Genomic DNA, 19,540 nt, shown 5'->3' with positions numbered 1-19,540 from the left:
TTGTTTTTTTTTTTTTTTTTGAAAAATGCCCCTCTCTAGATTAAAAAAAAAAAAAAAAAAAAAAACTATCAACTGACCAACTATCGGGTTTATGGTAATTGAACTGCTTGCCTGAGGTAAATGTGACATTTTGTGACATATTTGTTTGCAAGTTGTTTTATTGACATCTTTCTGCAGTTAAAATTCTGATTAAGTGATTACAATAGAGATGGATTCATTTCAGTAACTTTTACTGTATCTTTCAACATACCTTTTGATGTTCATTCATGTTTATTTCTTGCTGTAATGGCAAAGAGGAAGCGATAATAGGTTCACGTGCCGCTTGACCTGAGGTGCTACAGCGATCTGTCACGCCACCTTAAAGAGCGCCAAAACCACATGTATTGTTTGAAGCCCGTAGTAAAATTGACAGAAATTTGACAGCTGAGACTTTGTTTTATATCAAAAGTAACCTGATATATCTCATCTGTTGGCGCGTTGTCTGTGTCCTCTTTGCTCTATGTATCTTTCACTGGGTGAGAAAATGGACGTGTAGCATGAGAACAGAGAACAGTGAGTTTGAATGAGAGTTGGTGGCCCTGCATGACAGCATATTTTGTAGTTATGCTAAACGTTACGTTTGTTATTTTTATGCTACGTTAAACCCCCACATTTTACATGGTTCGACTTTGCACTATGCACTCCGAAGCGCTGTCTTCTTTTATGGATTGGATCTGGGAGGGCTACATTACAGTATTGCGCTACAGCGCCCCAATGGTCAAATCGTGTTATTGCAGGCCCTTCAAATAGGTCAGTGGTTCCCAAACTGGGGTACGTGAGGTGACAAAAGGGGGTACGCAAACAAAATGCTGAGTAATTCATTTAATTCTACCTTAAAATAATATTGAAATCGAGCATGTATTTCTAACTGCCAAAATGCCGTAAATCCAGTACATTTAATCAAATTACCTCATCATTTGCAGTCAAAAATGACTGTATCCACACAAGCAGATTGCATAAGATAGATTACGTGCAGTCTGCTGCCTTAAATCGCGCTAAATTACTGTTGTTCTCGACAATGCACCTTTGTAAAAGTGGGGATTTAGCACTTACTCGCATGAAGAACAAATATAGACACCGATAATTAATTTTGATTTAAGACTCAAACTTTCTCCGATACAAAAACATACCTTGTGTGAGTTCTTGTATTTAATGATGATAACGAGCAAGAATGCAATTGTTCCCAAATATCCACGACTGCAATCGTGACATTATACAACAGGTCAAAAAATAAATGTACATTTTAAACACAGTACTGTCAGTATTTACTCTATTTTGCAATGAAATAATAGTTCTAACAAAAAACATAGCAGAACTACAACACACGTCTTTGTTTCGCGAACAATTCTGCGGCTTTGAACGAATCGTGAGTCAGTGATTCAATGATTCATTCACAGCCACTTGCTTCGTTACTGAATGAATGACTCGATGACTCACTCATAAAAACAGTGACTTGCTGCCACCTACTGGCGGTTTTAATTTAATATTTAAAAGTTTTGCTTAGTTTTACCATCATTGCATATTTCTCTACTGAACATTTTTTATTTAAAACATTTATTTTATAAAGTTATTCATAAAGGTAAAAAACAATGCAATGGAATATCAGTTTAGGGGGCAAATATTGTCCCTTAATGGTAAATTTGTGACTGCAGTCGAAGTGGAATCGAGGGGTACGCAGAAGGATGGTAATAACTTCAGGGGGTACTCCACGCTAAAAAGTTTGGGAACCGCTGAAATAGGTCATATGAGATCAAAAGCCTATTCGACGACAAAAATATTTGTCGACAATTTTTTATTGTCGACGTTGTCGATAATGTCAACTAATCGTTTCAACCCTAATCCTGATGCATCCGAGCTTTATAATGGCAGTGTCCATCCACATCCGTGTGCTCCACATGGCTCCGGAGGGTTAATAAAGGCCTTCTGAAGTACAAAAAAAATAAAATAAAAAATAACAAGTTATGAAGTAAAATATCTAGCTTCTGCCAAATATTTATTAATTATTTCTCAGATTATGTTCATTAAAAAGAAGAAAGTCATATACAAATAGGATGGCTTGAGGGTGAGTAAAGCTTGGGGTCATTTTCTTTTGAAAGTGAGCTAATCCTTGAACTAATCCAAGTGAACAAATCCAAAATGTTTATGCTTATGCTTACCAAGGCTGCATTTATTTGATCAAAATGACAACAGCAGTGTAAACGCCTTTGCTGTTACTTTTGATCAATTTAATGCGTCCCTGCTGAATAAAAGTATTCATTTTTTTAAAAAAATTACTGACCCTGATCTTTTGAACGGCAGCGTATGTCAAATTAAAGAAGTGATTTAATGAAAATGCTGTTTCATGTTGACTTGAAAGAGTCCAAGCGCATATCAGTGCAGGTGTGTGTTGGCTTGGCTTTCAACAGTCATGACAGGTGGTTTTATCTCACCGTTTCTCACTGTGATCTGAGGTAACTGCTCTTTAGCACCTTGCCAGAACACGCCTGTCCCTACCTGAGAAACCTCATCGAATGCTTAACAGTAACAACCTGCCATCTGCCTCTCACTCAGTGTGTCCTCAGAGCACATTGACACAATCTGGTTTGTCTGATAACATGCTGAGAAAGCCGGTGCGGTGTGAAAATGAGTTTGTCTGGTCTATGTGTGGTCTCCACTGGGTTCTGATATGCCACATCGGACTCTGTTATTGCCGTCAACTGACCTAAAACACAATGTACAAGAACTTTTAACCTTCAAAACTTTGATATCATGTTATTTAAGTGTCTAAAACGTTGTGTTTGTTAACAGACAGAGAAAGGCAGCGCCCTTCATGAAGCAGCTCTATTTGGAAAGACAGAAGTAGTACAAAAACTACTCAACACAGGTAAAAATCAACACTAATTCACAAATTACCAGTCCTTTGACTACAGATTTGTAACCAGGATGATCTGTGTGAATGTTCCTCAGGTATTGATGTGAATATCGTGGACAGTAAGAATCTAACAGCGCTGGACACTGTTAGAGACATGCCCTCTCAAAAGAGCCGACAGATCGCCGCCCTCATACAAGGTACGTCTGGAGCAGATATCGCACACATCACTGAGTCGTTTTCTCGTCTGGTCATCATTTTCACGCTTGTCTTGTCTCTCTGTAGCTCATATGAGCGGCCGTCCGTCAGACACGAGCCTCCCTCCTCCACCAGTGCCTCCACCTCAAGAGAGCCTGAGCCCCAAGAGAAAAGGTCATAGAACCACTCGAAAAACTTCAACTCTCATGTGCTCAAGGTTTTTTGGGTGAAACATTTGTACACTTTCATTTAGGCCCTGCTTACACCTGGTATTAAGATGCGTTTTGTTCGATCAGATCACAAGTGGATGACGGTAAATACAGGTGTAAATGGGGTCTAAAACGTTCTGAGCTTGTCCACTTTCGAGCACTTCCAGAGGTAGTCAAAAACGCATTTGAACGGATTGCTTTCGTAGTGTAAACGCTCATGTGGTCGAATGTGTTCAAACAGCCACTATAGAGCACCTACTGACTTAACGCGTAAACATTATGAGAAGCTAGTTATTATAGTTAACAAAATGTTTTAAATATGGGTATTTTACAAAAACCCATTGCTTTGCTTCAGAAAGCCTTTATTAACCCCCTGGAGCTGTGTGGAGTACTTTTACGATGGACCGATGCATTTTTTTTTTTTTTGCTTTAAAATCATGCTTCCCATTCACTGCCATTATAAAGCTTGGAAGAGCCAGGATATTTTTCAAGATATCTCCGATTGTGTTCTTTTGAAAGAAGTTCATACACACCTAGGATGGCTTGTAGGTGAGTAAATCATGGGATCATTTTCATTTTTTGGGTGAACTAACCCTTTGATACCCGGTGGAAACAGGGCCTTTATTTTCGCGTTAAAGGGATAGTTCACCCAAAAATGAAAATTTGATGTTTATCTGCTTACCCCCAGCACATCCAAGGTGTAGATGACTTTGTTTCTTCAGTAGAACACAAATGATGATTTTTAACTCTAACCGTTGCCGTCTGTCAGTCAAATAATGCTTGTGGATGGGAACTTCTACTATAAGAGTAAATAAAACTTGCATAGACAAGTCCAAATTAAACCCTACGTGCGATAAAACGGACAGTATTTATATAATTTTTTAACTCTAATACACCACTATGTCCAACCGCGTGCAGCACTCGTTAGTAAGGTTTGATCACGCTCTGACAGTGGCAGTGATGTCTCGCTCTCATTGAAGTATATGCGCGAGACATCACTGCAGCTGTCAAGGCGCGATCAGACCAAACGAATCGAGTGATGAATGCAGTTGGACATAGTGGTGTATTAGAGGTAAAAAATGATATAAATACTGTTCGGTTTCTCTCACAAACCGATCGTTTCTTGTCTTAGGACATCAATGTGTCGTCACGAGCCGCAGGGTTTAATTTGGACTTGTCTATGCAAGTTTTATTTACTCTTATAGTAGAAGTTCCCATCCACAAGCATTATTTGACTGACAGACGGCAACGGTTAGAGTTAAAAATCATCATTTGTGTTCTACTGAAGAAACAAAGTCATCTACACCTTGGATGTGCTGGGGGTAAGCAGATAAACATCAAATTTTCATTTTTGGGTGAACTATCCCTTTAATTGTTCGCATAGTTTCGAGTTTGAGGGCGTGAACAGATAGTCGTCTAGTGATTCACGAATGGGCGTGAACGCACCAATACTACTTTTTGAAATGTTTTATCGGTGCATGCATATTTTCTTATTTATTTATTTATTTATTTATTTTATTATACCCTTATTCCATTCTGAACATAGATTTGTTTTATATTTTGCTTGATACATTTCCTTGTATTTGGTCATTTGTATCATCTGGATATGAGATCAAAATGAATACCATGTTGGAGACGCTGCAGGTCGAGTCCGGCCAGTGACATATTCCTCTCTCTCCCCCCTTCCAAATACAAATGATGCTGATGCTCATGGTATCCTTATGCCAGATGTTCTACAGATGTTATAATGCATATATTTGTGTTTTCACAGGAGAAATGGAGCAGCAGGTCGGTGAGCTCATATCCGGTTTGGCTCCGACCCCTGTGGAAGAGAGTCCATATGAATCGTTGTTTGAGGCCTCCTCGTGTCACTCACTCGACAGCTTGGCGAGCGGAAAATCATCGGACAGAGACTCCGGACGACCGGACAGTGAAGCCGGGAAGGTTAGTATATGATATACGAGTATTTCTGTCTTCAAAATCTTTGTTGGTTGAAACAAACCAAATTAAAAACACAGGGTTCAAATATTTAATTTTCAAATATTTGAAATTGTGCTCTCAATTCTATATGTAAAAAAATTTGCTTGCAAATGAGGAAATGTAATTGTATTTATAAAATCATAGTTTTGACTTTAGAATCTGATTGGATGAGCCTCGTCCCAAACTATTTGTTAAATACTAATAAATGCACTTGTGGCCACACATTCTATATTAATGAAAAGCTAATACATTTCTTGGCAACCGTAAATGTCAAGATGATGAATTATATTACTTGGCACAAGAATAATGATTATTAATAAATTAATATTTAATTATACATTTCATTATTTATTGAACTTTAGTACATTTTAGCAAATTGTTTTTGGCTTTTTATAAAAGCAATAAATGACATGATGATGCAGTCTGATACAGTTGCTTTAGTGTTCTTGCTTTAGTATGCTTCAGTATTTAGTGTTCTTTTCAGTGGCCTGAAGATTTGGTGTAGCACAGTTTCTTCCACTAGATGGAGACTTTGAATTACAGGTCCATCATGGTGTTCTCTTTGAACTTAAATTTCTTCAAGACAAATGTTTCTACATGTTTGGTTATAAATGAGTTGAATGTTTCTTACAGAAAGAGCGATATCCTGCACAGAATCATCCTGCACAGGAAGAGGAGCTCAGCTCTGAGGTAAAGTTCCATTGTTTGGTTCACATTTCAAATAAAATCTAATAAAATCTGGAATCCTTAATGAATACCTCTGGAAGAACAGCCCAGTGTTTCCATGTGGCAGATGTGATTGACCCTGGTGTTTTTAATATCTGCTGCCTCCATCGTTCAATGGTGTAGTATATATTTGTGCTGTGGAGTTCATTGTGGTAATACCGTGGTATTTTGCTATTTAGTGAATGATTACTGTGACTCACAATGTATTCTTGTAGAGATTGATATTAGCATGTTGCTATAGCTTGATACTCTAAAAACAAAAATACGAAGGACACACACATTTGGTGAATAATTTGCAGGTATTGTGATGAAATATGCTTATTTATAATAATAATTTCTCTTGTTCACATGTGATTTGTCGCAATTTGCCTTCTAGTGGCAGACGCACAAAACTTTCAAAGTGGTCGTGAAGCAGGCATTTCTTTTCGCTTATTCAACATAGTAAAATTAAATAACCGAGTACAAAAGTGCCCGCCCCCTTTTTCAGCGGCGCTGGTTCCGGAAGTGTTTTTTTTTCCCCCATTAATTTTTCCCATAGTGATTTTAAAATAGTCTTCGTTCAAGAGTTATAAAACATTGACCAAGCCAACCAGCTATGAGATGAATCACAAGACTAGTTTTGAAGCAAAAAAGGTTTTGAAAATCAGACAAAAAGACAAAGGTACAAGAACTACAATCCCATGAAGCATTGCAAACAGCATAATTGTATTAAAAACGCTGGAGAAATATAAAGATACTCATTTACTAATGTTTATTATATGTATAAAAAACAATATATTTTGTTTATTGCAAAATTTGCATATACAGTACAGTAAAAGTTTGGAACAAAGATTTTAATGTTTTTAAAAGAAGTTTCATTTTATTTAATTAAAAATACAGTAAAAACTATTTTGAAATATTATTACAATTTAAAATAACTGAAATATATTTCATAATTTATTCCTGGGGAAAGATCGACTTACTCCAGGTTTACGTCATTTGATCTGCTGCTCAGTGTTTCATGGTACAATATTTTTTTCAGATTATTTGTGGGCGGTGTTTAGCTAATCTTTTGTAACATTATAAATGCACTCTTTTGGATTTAATGCATGTTGCTTTTTTTTTCTTTTCAAAAAAATAAAAAATAAAAATTCTTACTGACCCAAACTTTTGAACTAGTGTATAATGCTGATTGTATTTCAGTAAATGTGTTCTTTTGATTTTATTCTGTAAAAAAAAGTACACAACTGTTTTCATTGAAAATAATCATAAATGTTTATTGGCAGCAAATAATATTAGTATTTCTGAAGGATTTGACACTGAAGACTGGAGTAATGATGCTGAAAATTCAGGAACAGGAATTCTTTGTCTATATTTAAATAGTACACAGTTATTTTAAATTGTTAATTTCACATTTACTGTTTTATGTATTTTTAATTAAATAAATGTAGCCTTGGTGAGCAGACGAAACTTCTTTTAAAAACATTAAAAATCTTAGTGGTTCCAAACTTTTGGACCGTACTGTATATACAAACATTTCACTATTTTGAGAACATGGGGAGATCAGTTTACGTCATTTGCAGTGTTTCATGGGAGTGGGCGGAGCTAAAGCACTCTTTTGGAGCATGTTGCTTTTTTTGACTCTCTGATTGGTGTACTTTTCTGTACAGCATCATGGGTAATGTAGTTTTTCACCAGGAATTCCTCTGTTAAACATATGTTTTATTTCCCAGGGGATCATTGGGTGTTTCGGGTCTCGCAACATCATGCACCCTTACCCAGGCGACCCAGTTGGGGTTGACCAAGCCCCGTCTTGTGTCCCAGTAGCAGCCCATGGATCAGCCCTCTTTATCCACAGCCACCTTGTGGCCTTCTCTGCGGCTTCACTCGCGGATTGAATGGCCCTATTCTTGGCCGCCCTCGTAACGCCCAAACGACTGAGGACTTTGCATAAAGACCATCCTGCAAAGCCTCTACAGCCGATTTCTATGGGCTCATAGAAGGTTCTCCAGCCTCATGATTAGTTTTAAAAAAATAAGCTGAAATAATGTGGGCTGACTTCTTCAGCAGAAGCAAATACCATGTATTAACAACCTCATAGCTCACAGTAAAAGGCTGTCATCAAAGATTTATAAGTGATCATTCAAAATCAATTTCCTTATGGAGAAAATGAATCGAGTTTTACTTATGGAACCCAGCTGTTGCACTCTATAATGAATGTATAAATTGCCACAAACTGAAAGAAAAACATGGCATTTTGCTATATAGTGAATAATTGCCATGATATTTATCTGGTACACCCAGGTGTTATAACATGTTCAAAAATGGAACCTTTTTTGTTAGTTTACCTTATTATCTATATTTAATTTCTGCAGCAGTGCACAGGGTGTAGAGCAGAACAATGAACACTGCGGCGTAGAGGCTGTTGAATCTGTCTTTCCACTCGCTGACTGCTGTTTCCGCACGTCTACCCAAATCAAACAGAGCATCCTCATGAATATTAATGCTGTGGATCTCTGAAACACACAGCAAACCTTCTGTCTGAAAGACTCAGGAGCCCATGACCAATACTAACACATTCCAGCTCTATATCTGCAGCTGGATAGACTAGAGCAGGATACAGAGATTCAAAACTTGACTCAGTTTTGTAAAACACTCTGAACTGAAGTTGTAGGCCAGACTTTCCAAAGCTTGTTTTGATACATCCATGCAGTGTCAGCAAAATGATCACTCACTGGACTGTGTCATATAAATGTCAGCTATTCAGACTTGACTCTGTTGCTCACTGTTATTAGAAAGGTCATCATTTTCAAAGTGCTGCTGTTCATAAAGTGATACGGACTGTGAAATAAGCGATTTCTTTTTAAGTCAGTGTTTTCTGCATGAACTGAGTCTGAGTCTCTCTCTCTCTCTCTCTCTCTCTCTCTCTCTGCAGGCGGTTCACACCAACAGCAGTGTGGATGAACGCATCGAGCCCCTGGAAGAGGAAGACCACACATATGAACTGTTAGTCACCGCACAGACCAAAATCCCCAACAACACACAAAACAAGACAGGTATGGACACTCTTGCATATTTCACGAATTCTTGAGATAAGGGACAAAACATTTTTTAGATGTTAGTTTTTATTATTTAATAATACATTATTAGAAATTGATATATTTGTAGACAAAGGTCCATGTAAGGGAACAGGATTTTATTAAAATGTTTTTTTTTTTTCTTCTAAAAAGTAATATTTATTCACTTCATAACTTCAATTGTGTCATCTCTGTCAGAGGATCCATCCAACAACAGTGTTCAATTATGTAATAATGGTGCTTAGTAAAGGAGATATGTGATACTGTTCACACTATTATGAATAATCCAGCTCCTAAATTCCGGAATTTACTACCCTCCTTTTTATATTAAGCATATATAACCAATGTTCTTAGGTAAATAAGATGTAATATTTAGTTCAGTTGATGTTTTAATATTTCAACACAATAAGTTGAAACAAGAATAAAATATTTCTTTGAAAATGAACAGAAACCTTTGTCTGACAGTGTTAAATGCTGATGGCTTTTAGCAGTACAGTATGTCTCATTCTGGTTCTATCACTTATCACATTTGCACTCGTGCTATTCGGGACAAAAACAGCAAGCATGTGAAATTGCACTAGATTCTATAGGCTCCATCACACAGTGAGTTGTTGCCTTGCATCATGTTCATAACCAATCAACTGTATGAAATGTATGGTGAACTATGTAGGTCTGGGGCGGGGTGGTGGGTTAAATTCATTTTTTCCGTAACTTATTTTAACACTTTAAATCGACAGGCCTATATATATATAAAATAATAAATATATATATATATATAGAAAAATATATATATTTAGTACAGTGCATTTGCTTTACAGTAAACTTAAACTTTTATAACTTTTACACTTTTTAAGTTGTTTTTTTTTTTTTTTTTTTCCCACTCGCATTTTTTCCGCAAAAATCTGCTGAGCATCTTCTTTAAAAAGAGACCAATCTGTATTCCAAAGTATTCATTAATTCAAGTTTGGATAGTGTTCAAAAATGTTAAAGCCAAATAGAAATATAAAAAAAAAAAAAAGGAATAAGAATGACAAAAGCGCATAACAAAATTACTAAAACTTAAACTCGAATTAAAATGAAAACTAAAAATAAGCTACTAATGCTAAAATAACACAGTTTCAAAAGGATAGGGAATGTCTTAAAAGTGAAGTAAATTTTGAAGATGTGGCCTTATTTTGCTGTCTTTTGTTGTGTGTATATTATTGTTGGAGCTTTCTATTAACATAACTTGATGTTTTTATTTCCAGATGTGAATATCTCAGCCAAGTCTTCCAACAGTGTCCTACCTCAGGTGAGAATATTGATTATTAGGCTTGAGCTCTGTACCAAAACCTCACTGCCTACTTCCTACATGGGCAACATCCCAACTGCAATGACACATTATAAGCGAGTGATTTAAAACACTTCAGGCATTAACACTTCATGCTTCTCACAAGAGACTCGACTCACAATGCATTCAGTAGAGTTTAATATTAGCATGTCGCTAAGCTAATAGCTTGATATACTAAAACATAAAACTATACAGCGCACACAAATATTTGGTGAAATGATACCATTTTAGTTCGATTTTTCAGTACTGAATGAAATATGCTTATTTATAATCAACATTTCTCTTGTTCGCCATCTTGTTTTTCTTGACTGAACTGGCCTTAGAATCTGGCCAAAACTAAGTATATTAGGAGGCAGCATAATTGAGTTCCCTTTTGGAAAAGGCTTCAGGTCAGGAGTTACCCATGATGCCTTAAAATGCTGCCTGCATAGAAAGCTCTAAGTTTTTGCAACAGAGCTTTGTTGTTTTTTTTACTTTTTTTGCATCCTCACATCTGTCACGCTGTCCGAACACTGTCTAGTGTGCAGTAGACTGTTAATTATCTGTATGCAGCATCTGTTTTGTGTGTGTGTGATTGCACATCTGATAAATGCTAGACATTCCTTAACTTGTGAATACTGGTGTTATTGTTGCAGCGAAAGACCACTGCACACATTGACCTACGACCTCCAGGGTCCAACACAAACACTCTGCAGCCGCCTGCACCTCCTTTTAGCACAGGCCAGACGTCTGGAGGTAAGTGTGTGCATATGTGAATGCTCGCTTCCTAATGACACTGTAAGACTAAGAGCTGGTCTTTACAATGCTGTTGCCATAGTTGAATAACAGTATAACAGGTTAAGAGACAACTACGATTTAGCAACCAAATATGTATGAAACAAATTAAGACTACATGTTCTTTACTCTTTAAAATGCTTTCCTTTTGTCTGATATTTGTACTTTGGGGCTGTATTTAAAGAAAATATAATTAGGGCCCGAGCACCGATGGTGTGAGGACCCTGTTGTAATTGCATTTTTGAGGGCCTAACTAGTATTGATTTTTCATAACCGATACCGATACCGATTATTTGCATGTTTATGTGCCTGATAACCGATATGCAGAACCGATATTTTTTTACTGTTATACTTCTGTTTTTGACAATTATTACAACACAAATGAGCTGAACAAGCCATTTTATTTATAACAATCACTCCCTCCTTGCATACAAAAAAAAACTTTATATTTATTAACTAAATAATGGTTATGTAGTAAATCAAATGATTATATAATCTAGGGTGTTTAAACGAGATAATTTTGTCAAAAATTTCATGCAGTGGCCGTGCTTGAGGCTTCCTGAACTTTTTTTTCCGAGACTATATAAAGTTAAACAGCACTTGTCAGTTGGCATTTTATGATCTAAATTTAATCTAACGTTAAATCATGAAATGCCAACTGACAAAGTGCTGTTTGACTATAACTTAATCAACCGCGATCGCGCATGGAGATAATAAATAATTAATTTCCACAAAGCGGTAGGCTATATTTATATGTGTATTAGCGAAATAATTGTTATGTAGTAAATGATAATATAATCTATGGTGTTTAAACAAGATAATCTTGTGAAAAGTTTCATTCAGTGGCCGTGCTTAAGCCTCCTGATCATCCGTCAGTTGCTAAGCAATATGAACGAACTTTTTCTTCTAGACTAATGGTGAGCAAATACAACAGATAGAGAATTAAATTCAGCGCTTTTATTTTCAACATGCACTCATTCATGTCTGTTTTATTTAATTCATGTAAAGTTACATCTTTATTGGGGCAGGACACGACGAATTACACTACGTGACTCAATGAGTTTGTCTCAATTGTTTAGAAACAAGCTGCATAAATTAACTATATCAGGAATTTATGTCTCAGATCTCATTTGTGCATGTCTAATGTTAAATAAAGTTGATTAATTAAAGCAAACCAAGTAGAACATATACTTTACCTGTGCACTGAGTTGTTGTTGACTGATCTCCTCAGACGCCCGGGCTGCAATGGCAGAAATCTCAAAACGGCCACAAGATGGCGCCGTAAATCGGCGAATCCGATATTACAAAACCGATACCCGATTATGGAAAAATGCTTAAATATCGGGGAAAATATCGGTAAACAGATACATCGGTCGATCACTAGCCTAAACATGCTCAAAAAAAAAAAAAAATACGGGTATCAGAATTAAGTGTGGCAAAATGGCTCGAGAGCGCCACCTACAAAATTTCAATTGAGCGCCTTTCGCGCTACTTTTTCACGTACAAGTATGACATTCGGTAGGCAGATGTAACAGCCCAAAACCTACAAAAAAGTCCCTGTGTGCAAAGTTTTGCCTTTTTTGCCATTTCCACATGTTGTACTTTAACGCACTCCTCCTAGAGCTTTAATCAGATAAACATCATATTTGATCAGTCTAATCTAAAGGCCTTTGCCATGTTAAATTGCGAAGATCTTGAGTTTTCGCTGAAGGGCGTGTCCGTGGCGGCCTGACAAAATTTGATGTTGCGTCATGAAACAGGACGTTTTTGTAACTCAGGCATACAACATCTGATCTGCCCCAAATTTCACATGTTTTATTGGAGTCCTGGACTGAACTCATCAACATAGTAATATTCAGTTACAGTCATAGCACAACCTGTGGGCTAACAGGAAATGTCATGTTTTACACTGTGATTAACTCCTCATTGACATTTAACCAGATCAATATCATATTTGGTCTGTCTAATCTTAAGGCCTTAGCGATGTTAACTTGTGAAGATCTTGAGTTTTCGCTGAAGGGCGTGTCCGTGGCGGCCTGACAAATTCTGATGTTTCGCCATGAAAGAGGAAGCATACAATCTTCTGATCTACCCAAAATTTCACATGTTTGATAAGAGTCCTGGCCTGAAGATCTCTACATCCCAATATTCAAGTTAGTCATAGTCCACCTGCTGGCAACAGAAAATGTCATGCTTTACACTGTTAGTTTACTCCCAGAAACACAATTAAATATGTCACAAAGTACCAAACATGTTAGAAACATGTAAAATCATGCAACACTTAGCTAAGTGCTAATATATGCGATTTACGCCACGAAACAGGAAGTTGTGGTAACTTGGGCATACAATGTCCGATCTGCTTCAAACTTCACGTTTGATAATAGTCCTGGCCTGAAGACATCAACATGGCAATATTCAGTTATAGTCAAAGCGCCACCTGCTGGCAGCAAGAAGTGTGGTGCATCAAAACCACACTTATTTCTCCTCTATTTATCCGCTTAAATGAATATCGCCCACCGTTCAGAGTTTTCCTAAGGCCACCGGGTGGCGGCGAGCCCAGGTGTGAGGTCCCTTTCATCGTTGCTTGCAGCTTTAATTTTATATATTATTCACTCACCCTTAGGTCATTCCTACAGGAGCCCCATCACATGGTGATGAAAAAATGAAATATTTTGTATTGTCTCACAAAACATTTGCGTTCTCCTTAGAAAGTTTGCATTCACTCACAAAACTTTTGCTTTTGCTTGCGAAGCTTTTGCTTTTTCTGACAAAACTTGGCGTTCAATCACAGAACTTTTGTGATTGAAACAATATCAGGTGCGAGAAAAAAAAAAAAAAAAAATTCCATCACAGGACTTTGTATGTTCCAAACCTGTATGCTGTATTTTTTTATTATTTTATTTACTTTTACTGTGGAAAATACAATTGTGAATTTACAATTGTGAATGAAATTCTGAAGAATGTTCATGCTGTACCAGAGAAGGGAAACAAGTAGTGTCAAGTTAGTCATCAAGCTCCAACTTTATTAAAAAAAAAATAAAATAAAAAATAATACTCCAGAAAAATTGCCAGAAACATTTAGTCTAAATTGTAATTTTTGGGTGAACTATTCCAAAATATCTCAAATTGTCAACAGTTTTGGAACAAGAATATTGGATTATAACACAAAAGTGGACATATTTGTTATGTCCTTGTGCATTTGTCCAGTGCATTAGACCCTCTCTGATCCTCCTGAAGTCTTCGCTCAGAAATCCTTGCCTAACTTAGAACAATGTTTATTCAGTGTAACACGACTCTAGTTAGCATTGCTGGCCCAGAGTCCAAGAGAAATGCCATTACAGCTTAGTTCACTCTAAAGGTGAAACTTGCAGTAAGAGCAAGCCATTATATTAGAACATGGTATAAAGGCCTTGTTTTAATATGGTTGCATTTTCATAACATTGGTACTTGTGATAAATGTCAGTGGAAGTTCTATTAAAGCCCCACAATCTCCTCGTGTTTCAAAACAAACAGCAGAACGTCTCTCCTTGCCCTTCTCGTCTCTCGCCAAGCTTCACAGACCTCAGCTGCCACCTCCACAGCCGTACTGCGCTCAGCACCTGTCAATTACGCTGCAGGAAATCAGTCTGTAGACACACACTAGCACACGCCCAAATAACAGGGCGTAAGCTTGTCATATTTCTCATGTCTGGGTCTCACAGCGGGAGTGATGTGTTGATGTATTGAAGACTTGAAGGAGGTTCTGACCTTAGTGCTTTGGAGATGAAAGCTTCATCCTAAGTGCTAAATCATGTTGTGTGTTTTAGATGTCCCTTCCCTCTTATAATAAATGCTTCTCACTGTTGGCACACACCTTGAAAGCTCTTAGCACTCAGCTGAGGAGATGGAACAGCTGATGATGAACTCAGCCCTGTTACTCTAGAACATTCTGAGGGGTGACATTACTTCAGCTCATCAGATGTCAGCACTACTCAAGTGTGCGTGGCTGTGTTCGAAATAGAAAAACTAGCATACAACTTGCTCAGTGCAACACTGTATACACTGTGTATAGCCTTCTATTTAAAAAAAATAATAAATGAAAAAGTGAAGCATAGCTAATGTGATATATTGTTGTCACATGACTTCATAAAGGTGTCATAGGTACACTTAAACCTGCCAGAGCTGGTTTTGGTGGGCCTAGCTGTGGACACAGGCTGGCCAAGCTAGTTTTGGCTGGTTTAGCCAGTCAACCTACTAGTCTTCAAGCCCCTCCAAAACCAGGCATTTTTAAGATTGTTTTACAACAGGAACATTATGATACATTTTATAGATATACTTGTTTCATTCAATACTGATCATAATAAAAAAATAAAAAAAAAAAAAATTGCTTAAACCAGCCAAAGCTGATCTTCATTGGTTTAAGATGATCTTCCAGACCAGTCTGACCAAGATAGGTGAACAACAAAGACCAGTAAGTCAGCTTAGGCTGGTTTAAATTTGTTGTCATTAAAATAGCCTATATTATTTAAAATATCTTTTATTCATTTTTAAATATGTTAAGATGTGTTCATACTACCAGCGACTTCTTCACTGCATGTCGCCAGTGGTTGGCGGTGAGGTTGCTAGGTTCCCACTACACAAAACGGGTCACATGCGTTCCACTGACTTCACTCCTATTGGTTGTCACTCCCAAAAGTCACTCTTCATTTGCATAGTTTAAACATTATAACTTTAACTTTGCAAGTTAAACGTTATATCTCAATGTTGTCACGTTGTTGGACAAACCCCATCCGGTTGCTGTTGCTCGTGTCACTGGAAATCACTAGCTTTCCATTAAAATGAATGGGATCATGTCAATTTGTCACTGTGTGTCGCTTGTAGTGTGAACGGGGCTTTACAGTATGGCATTGTTGGCAACATGCTAACTTGAAACTCTATTGGAATTGTCTAAGGGTTAACCTTGTGCGATTCACATGGGACTGCTTTTTGTGTGGCGTATATTTAAAGGGTTTCAGATCAGTTTCGTTTCAGTTAGTATACTGCTTAAGGTGTACAAGTGTTGCTAGGTGAAATTTTGTGAAACTTTTCCAGTCATTTCAATAGGAATCTATACTCTCTGCAATTTCCTGTGAGGGTGAAACATTTCTCAACACAGATTTCTCTCATGAAATTTGTCATGCGACACAACAGAAAGCTGCTTGGTTTGAAAGTGCTTCATATTTTTGCTCATGAAATTTCATAGAATTTGCGCTAATGTGACTTCACCTTCAAATGTTACGTAGACAGCAGATTGTGAGGCAGAGAAACAGAGCTATGTTTTTCTGTGGCTTGAAGCATGTCCACAATGCTTTTATTTCATTGAACATTGGATTATTTAACCAGTGCATGCATGTAGTTACTGGAAACGGTCATGTTGTTTGAATAAACATGGAGAAATGCTGTCAATGTGTAGTGTTAATGCTAAATCCTTGGGTTTGGATGGAAAACAGCACTGACTTCATCTTCTCCAGAGGGTCTTATTGATTTAAAATGACATCACATGTTGGGCTTCGGGTCATAAATGCAAACACAGATTGAAGGCCTGATCTGCCTGTGTGCGTGTGCACGTGTGCCTGTTTTTGGGACATATCAGGACATAAATTTGTATAATGACATGGGTATGACATAGGTATTACAAGGAGAGGGTGACTTATGAAGACATTACTCCATGTCCACACTTTTCAAAAGGCTCATAAATCATACAGAATGAGTTTTTGTGAGAAAGTAAAAATGTGCACAGTTTCCTGTGATGGGTAGGTTTAGGGGTAGGGGTAGTGTAGGGCGATAGAAAATATGTTTGTACAGTAATAAAAACCATTACGCCTATGGAATGTCCCCACAATTCACAAAAACAAACCTGTGTGTGTGTGTGTGTGTGTGTGTGTGTGTGTGTGCGCGTGTGCGTGCATGTTTGTGCGTGTGTGTGTGTGTGTGTGTGTTACATAAGAAAGTGATTGGACTCATGGTTCTGGCCTTGTATATCTGTATGTCCCTCCAGCACATGTCAGTCCCTCACGGAGTGGGCGGTTTATTCAGTCACAGTTCCTTGGATAGCTTGAAATATTAAGCTCTCAGGAGAGAGTTGCTAAGTTTTAGTTTATCGTAAACCAAACATTTGAGCTGAGATGATTTAACTTAAACAGAAACTCACTTTGCCACTAAGAAACTCAAAAGGCCCTATTACTCAACTGATTTCAAGATTCAAGATCCAAATTTTACACTGGATATCAAAGGCTGACCCAAAAAATATAGTCTTGGTCATATTTTCTTTCACTTTTGTTTAGTTTTGCGCACAATTTTTGAGGATGTGAGGATGTGACAATGTCTTTGTTATTAAACAACATAAGATAGGTGGAACAGTTCCTACTTTTTTGGCACAAAATATGTATGATTATATGGATAGTTGCATTGTATTAACATTTTATAATTAACACATGTGCCTTATCAAATGCACTAAAGCTGGCCTTAGCATAAACTGTCCTTCTACAGTCAGTTTTATCTTATGAGGATACTTTGAGGCTTGGGCAAAATGTTTAAAATTTTGATAATTTCCCATTCCGTTTGACAGGAGCTGTACTTGTATAACTGAAAATAGTGCATCCACACTATGAAATGACTTTCCTTGAAAAGGAATTTTGGTTTAATTGTCGACATGTTTATAACTAGAGTAATGGAGGCCAGCTAGTAAGAGCTGTGCAGGTAAACAGAAAGAGAAAGAAAGAAAGAGAGAAAGAAAGAACATTTTCCTGCTTCCAGTCAGTGATCTCAGTTTCATATGGAGTCTGATGTGTGCCAATATCTGGTCACTATGTTTCTCAAATCTGTGATATTAAAGAAAAACACCCTCTGTGAGCATGCTGATAACAGGATCATATCAGCTATTAATGTTAATATAATGTCCGCTCTTAACAGAAAACATGTTTTTTTTGTGATCTTATGCATGCACGTATTATTGCACATCATGTGAAGAAAATTTTGTATAGGCCTATATTTTAAATTACAGTACTGGTCAAATGATTGGACACATATTACTATTTTTAATGCTTTTGAAAGAAGTCTCATACTCATCAAGCCTGCATTTATTTTATCAAAAATACAGAAAAAAACAGCAACACTGTGAAATATTATTACAATTTATATAATGGTTTTCTATTTTAATAGTACTTACATACTATATTCCCTCTATGGCATTTTATATATTATATTTTTATATTATAGAGCCTAAATGTTAATGTGCAGTTTAATACATTGCAACACGTTTTATTTCAGTATTATTACGTATTTCATCTCAGTATAGCAATATAGTTTGGGAATAGCCAATATGGCAATTTACTAATGTAAGTTATGTGTAGTAAACGAAACCGCGCGTCGATCTGCCCCATTAATTCACGCTGATGCACACAAAACTTGCAGGATTCATATTTAAACAGTCTTTTTCCGGTTTAATATTCACAGACACTATATTGTGATTAGAATAAAGAACTTAAGAATAAAAAAAAACATTCCATTCACAATCATTGGCTTGATCAAGTTGATCTTCGAAATTGCAAATCCTTTTAAAATTATTCCTCACTGCATCTCAAAACGATGAAAAGTACATGAAACTGACTAAGCTTGATGCGTTTTTACAAGCTGATGCAGGCGTTCACTCTCTGTTGCATGTATCACCTCAGAATTTGTTTGAATAGAGCTCCGTGGGCATGGCCGCATTAGTGGATAACGAGATGACTCGCGAACGACTGACATCTCTCACTTTTCAAACAGATTACATTAACAGAGAATATTTGTTTTTGATTTGACTTACATGATTTAAAACCTGACATTTCAATGTTTCTTTAGACATGTCTCATGTTTGTGTGATTAGTATTCACTAAGTTACAGTTTATTTTCTGAGGCCTATCAGAATGGATTTCGTTCAGAGAGAGATGCAAAAAGCACAACGTTTTGTTTTTACTCTGAGTGTACACAAATAAAAGAAGACATTTCACAGATTAGTGGTGTGTAACTCTTAATTGTATGTCCAGAATTGACTATTGAATATTTTGAGTCTCTTTCACACTGATAAGAAAAAAAGCAAGGTGGTATCGCTGGCGCAACAGCCGACGCAAGGGTGTTAATTAGGTGGTTCAGAACTGTCTGATTATGGTTGGAGTTAAATTCTGCAGGATGGTAGCCCTCCAGGAGCAGTGTTGTTTATTCCTGCACTGGTGGCTGTGCTTTTTAGAGTCCTTGTTAGACCGTCTGCCTCCCATGCTGTTTGACCCTGGTTCGAATCCCACTTGGAGCAGTGTGAGTAGGACCGGTTACAAAGGTGCCATGACCTGGATGGAAATGAGGTTTATGGTGTTGTGTAACATAGGCC

At 37.1% G+C, this 19,540-nt stretch overlaps 1 protein-coding gene across 1 annotated transcript in view; it reads left to right on the top strand.

Annotated features, from left to right (window-relative positions):
• LOC125260035 (ankyrin repeat and SAM domain-containing protein 1A-like) overlaps positions 1–19,540 on the top strand; it is a 148,673-nt gene that overhangs the window by 62,846 nt on the left and 66,287 nt on the right. Inside the window, 8 exon segments of the mRNA XM_048178154.1 lie at positions 2,827–2,902; positions 2,986–3,087; positions 3,173–3,259; positions 5,066–5,238; positions 5,908–5,964; positions 8,915–9,035; positions 10,304–10,347; positions 11,022–11,121. Coding sequence (XP_048034111.1) covers positions 2,827–2,902; positions 2,986–3,087; positions 3,173–3,259; positions 5,066–5,238; positions 5,908–5,964; positions 8,915–9,035; positions 10,304–10,347; positions 11,022–11,121 — 760 coding nt within the window.

Source organism: Megalobrama amblycephala, linkage group LG24 (genome assembly GCF_018812025.1).
Source record: "Megalobrama amblycephala isolate DHTTF-2021 linkage group LG24, ASM1881202v1, whole genome shotgun sequence".
NCBI classification, from domain to species: domain Eukaryota; kingdom Metazoa; phylum Chordata; class Actinopteri; order Cypriniformes; family Xenocyprididae; genus Megalobrama; species Megalobrama amblycephala.
The sequence above is the reverse complement of the archived record's forward strand: the minus strand, read 5'-3'. Positions and strand labels throughout refer to the sequence as shown.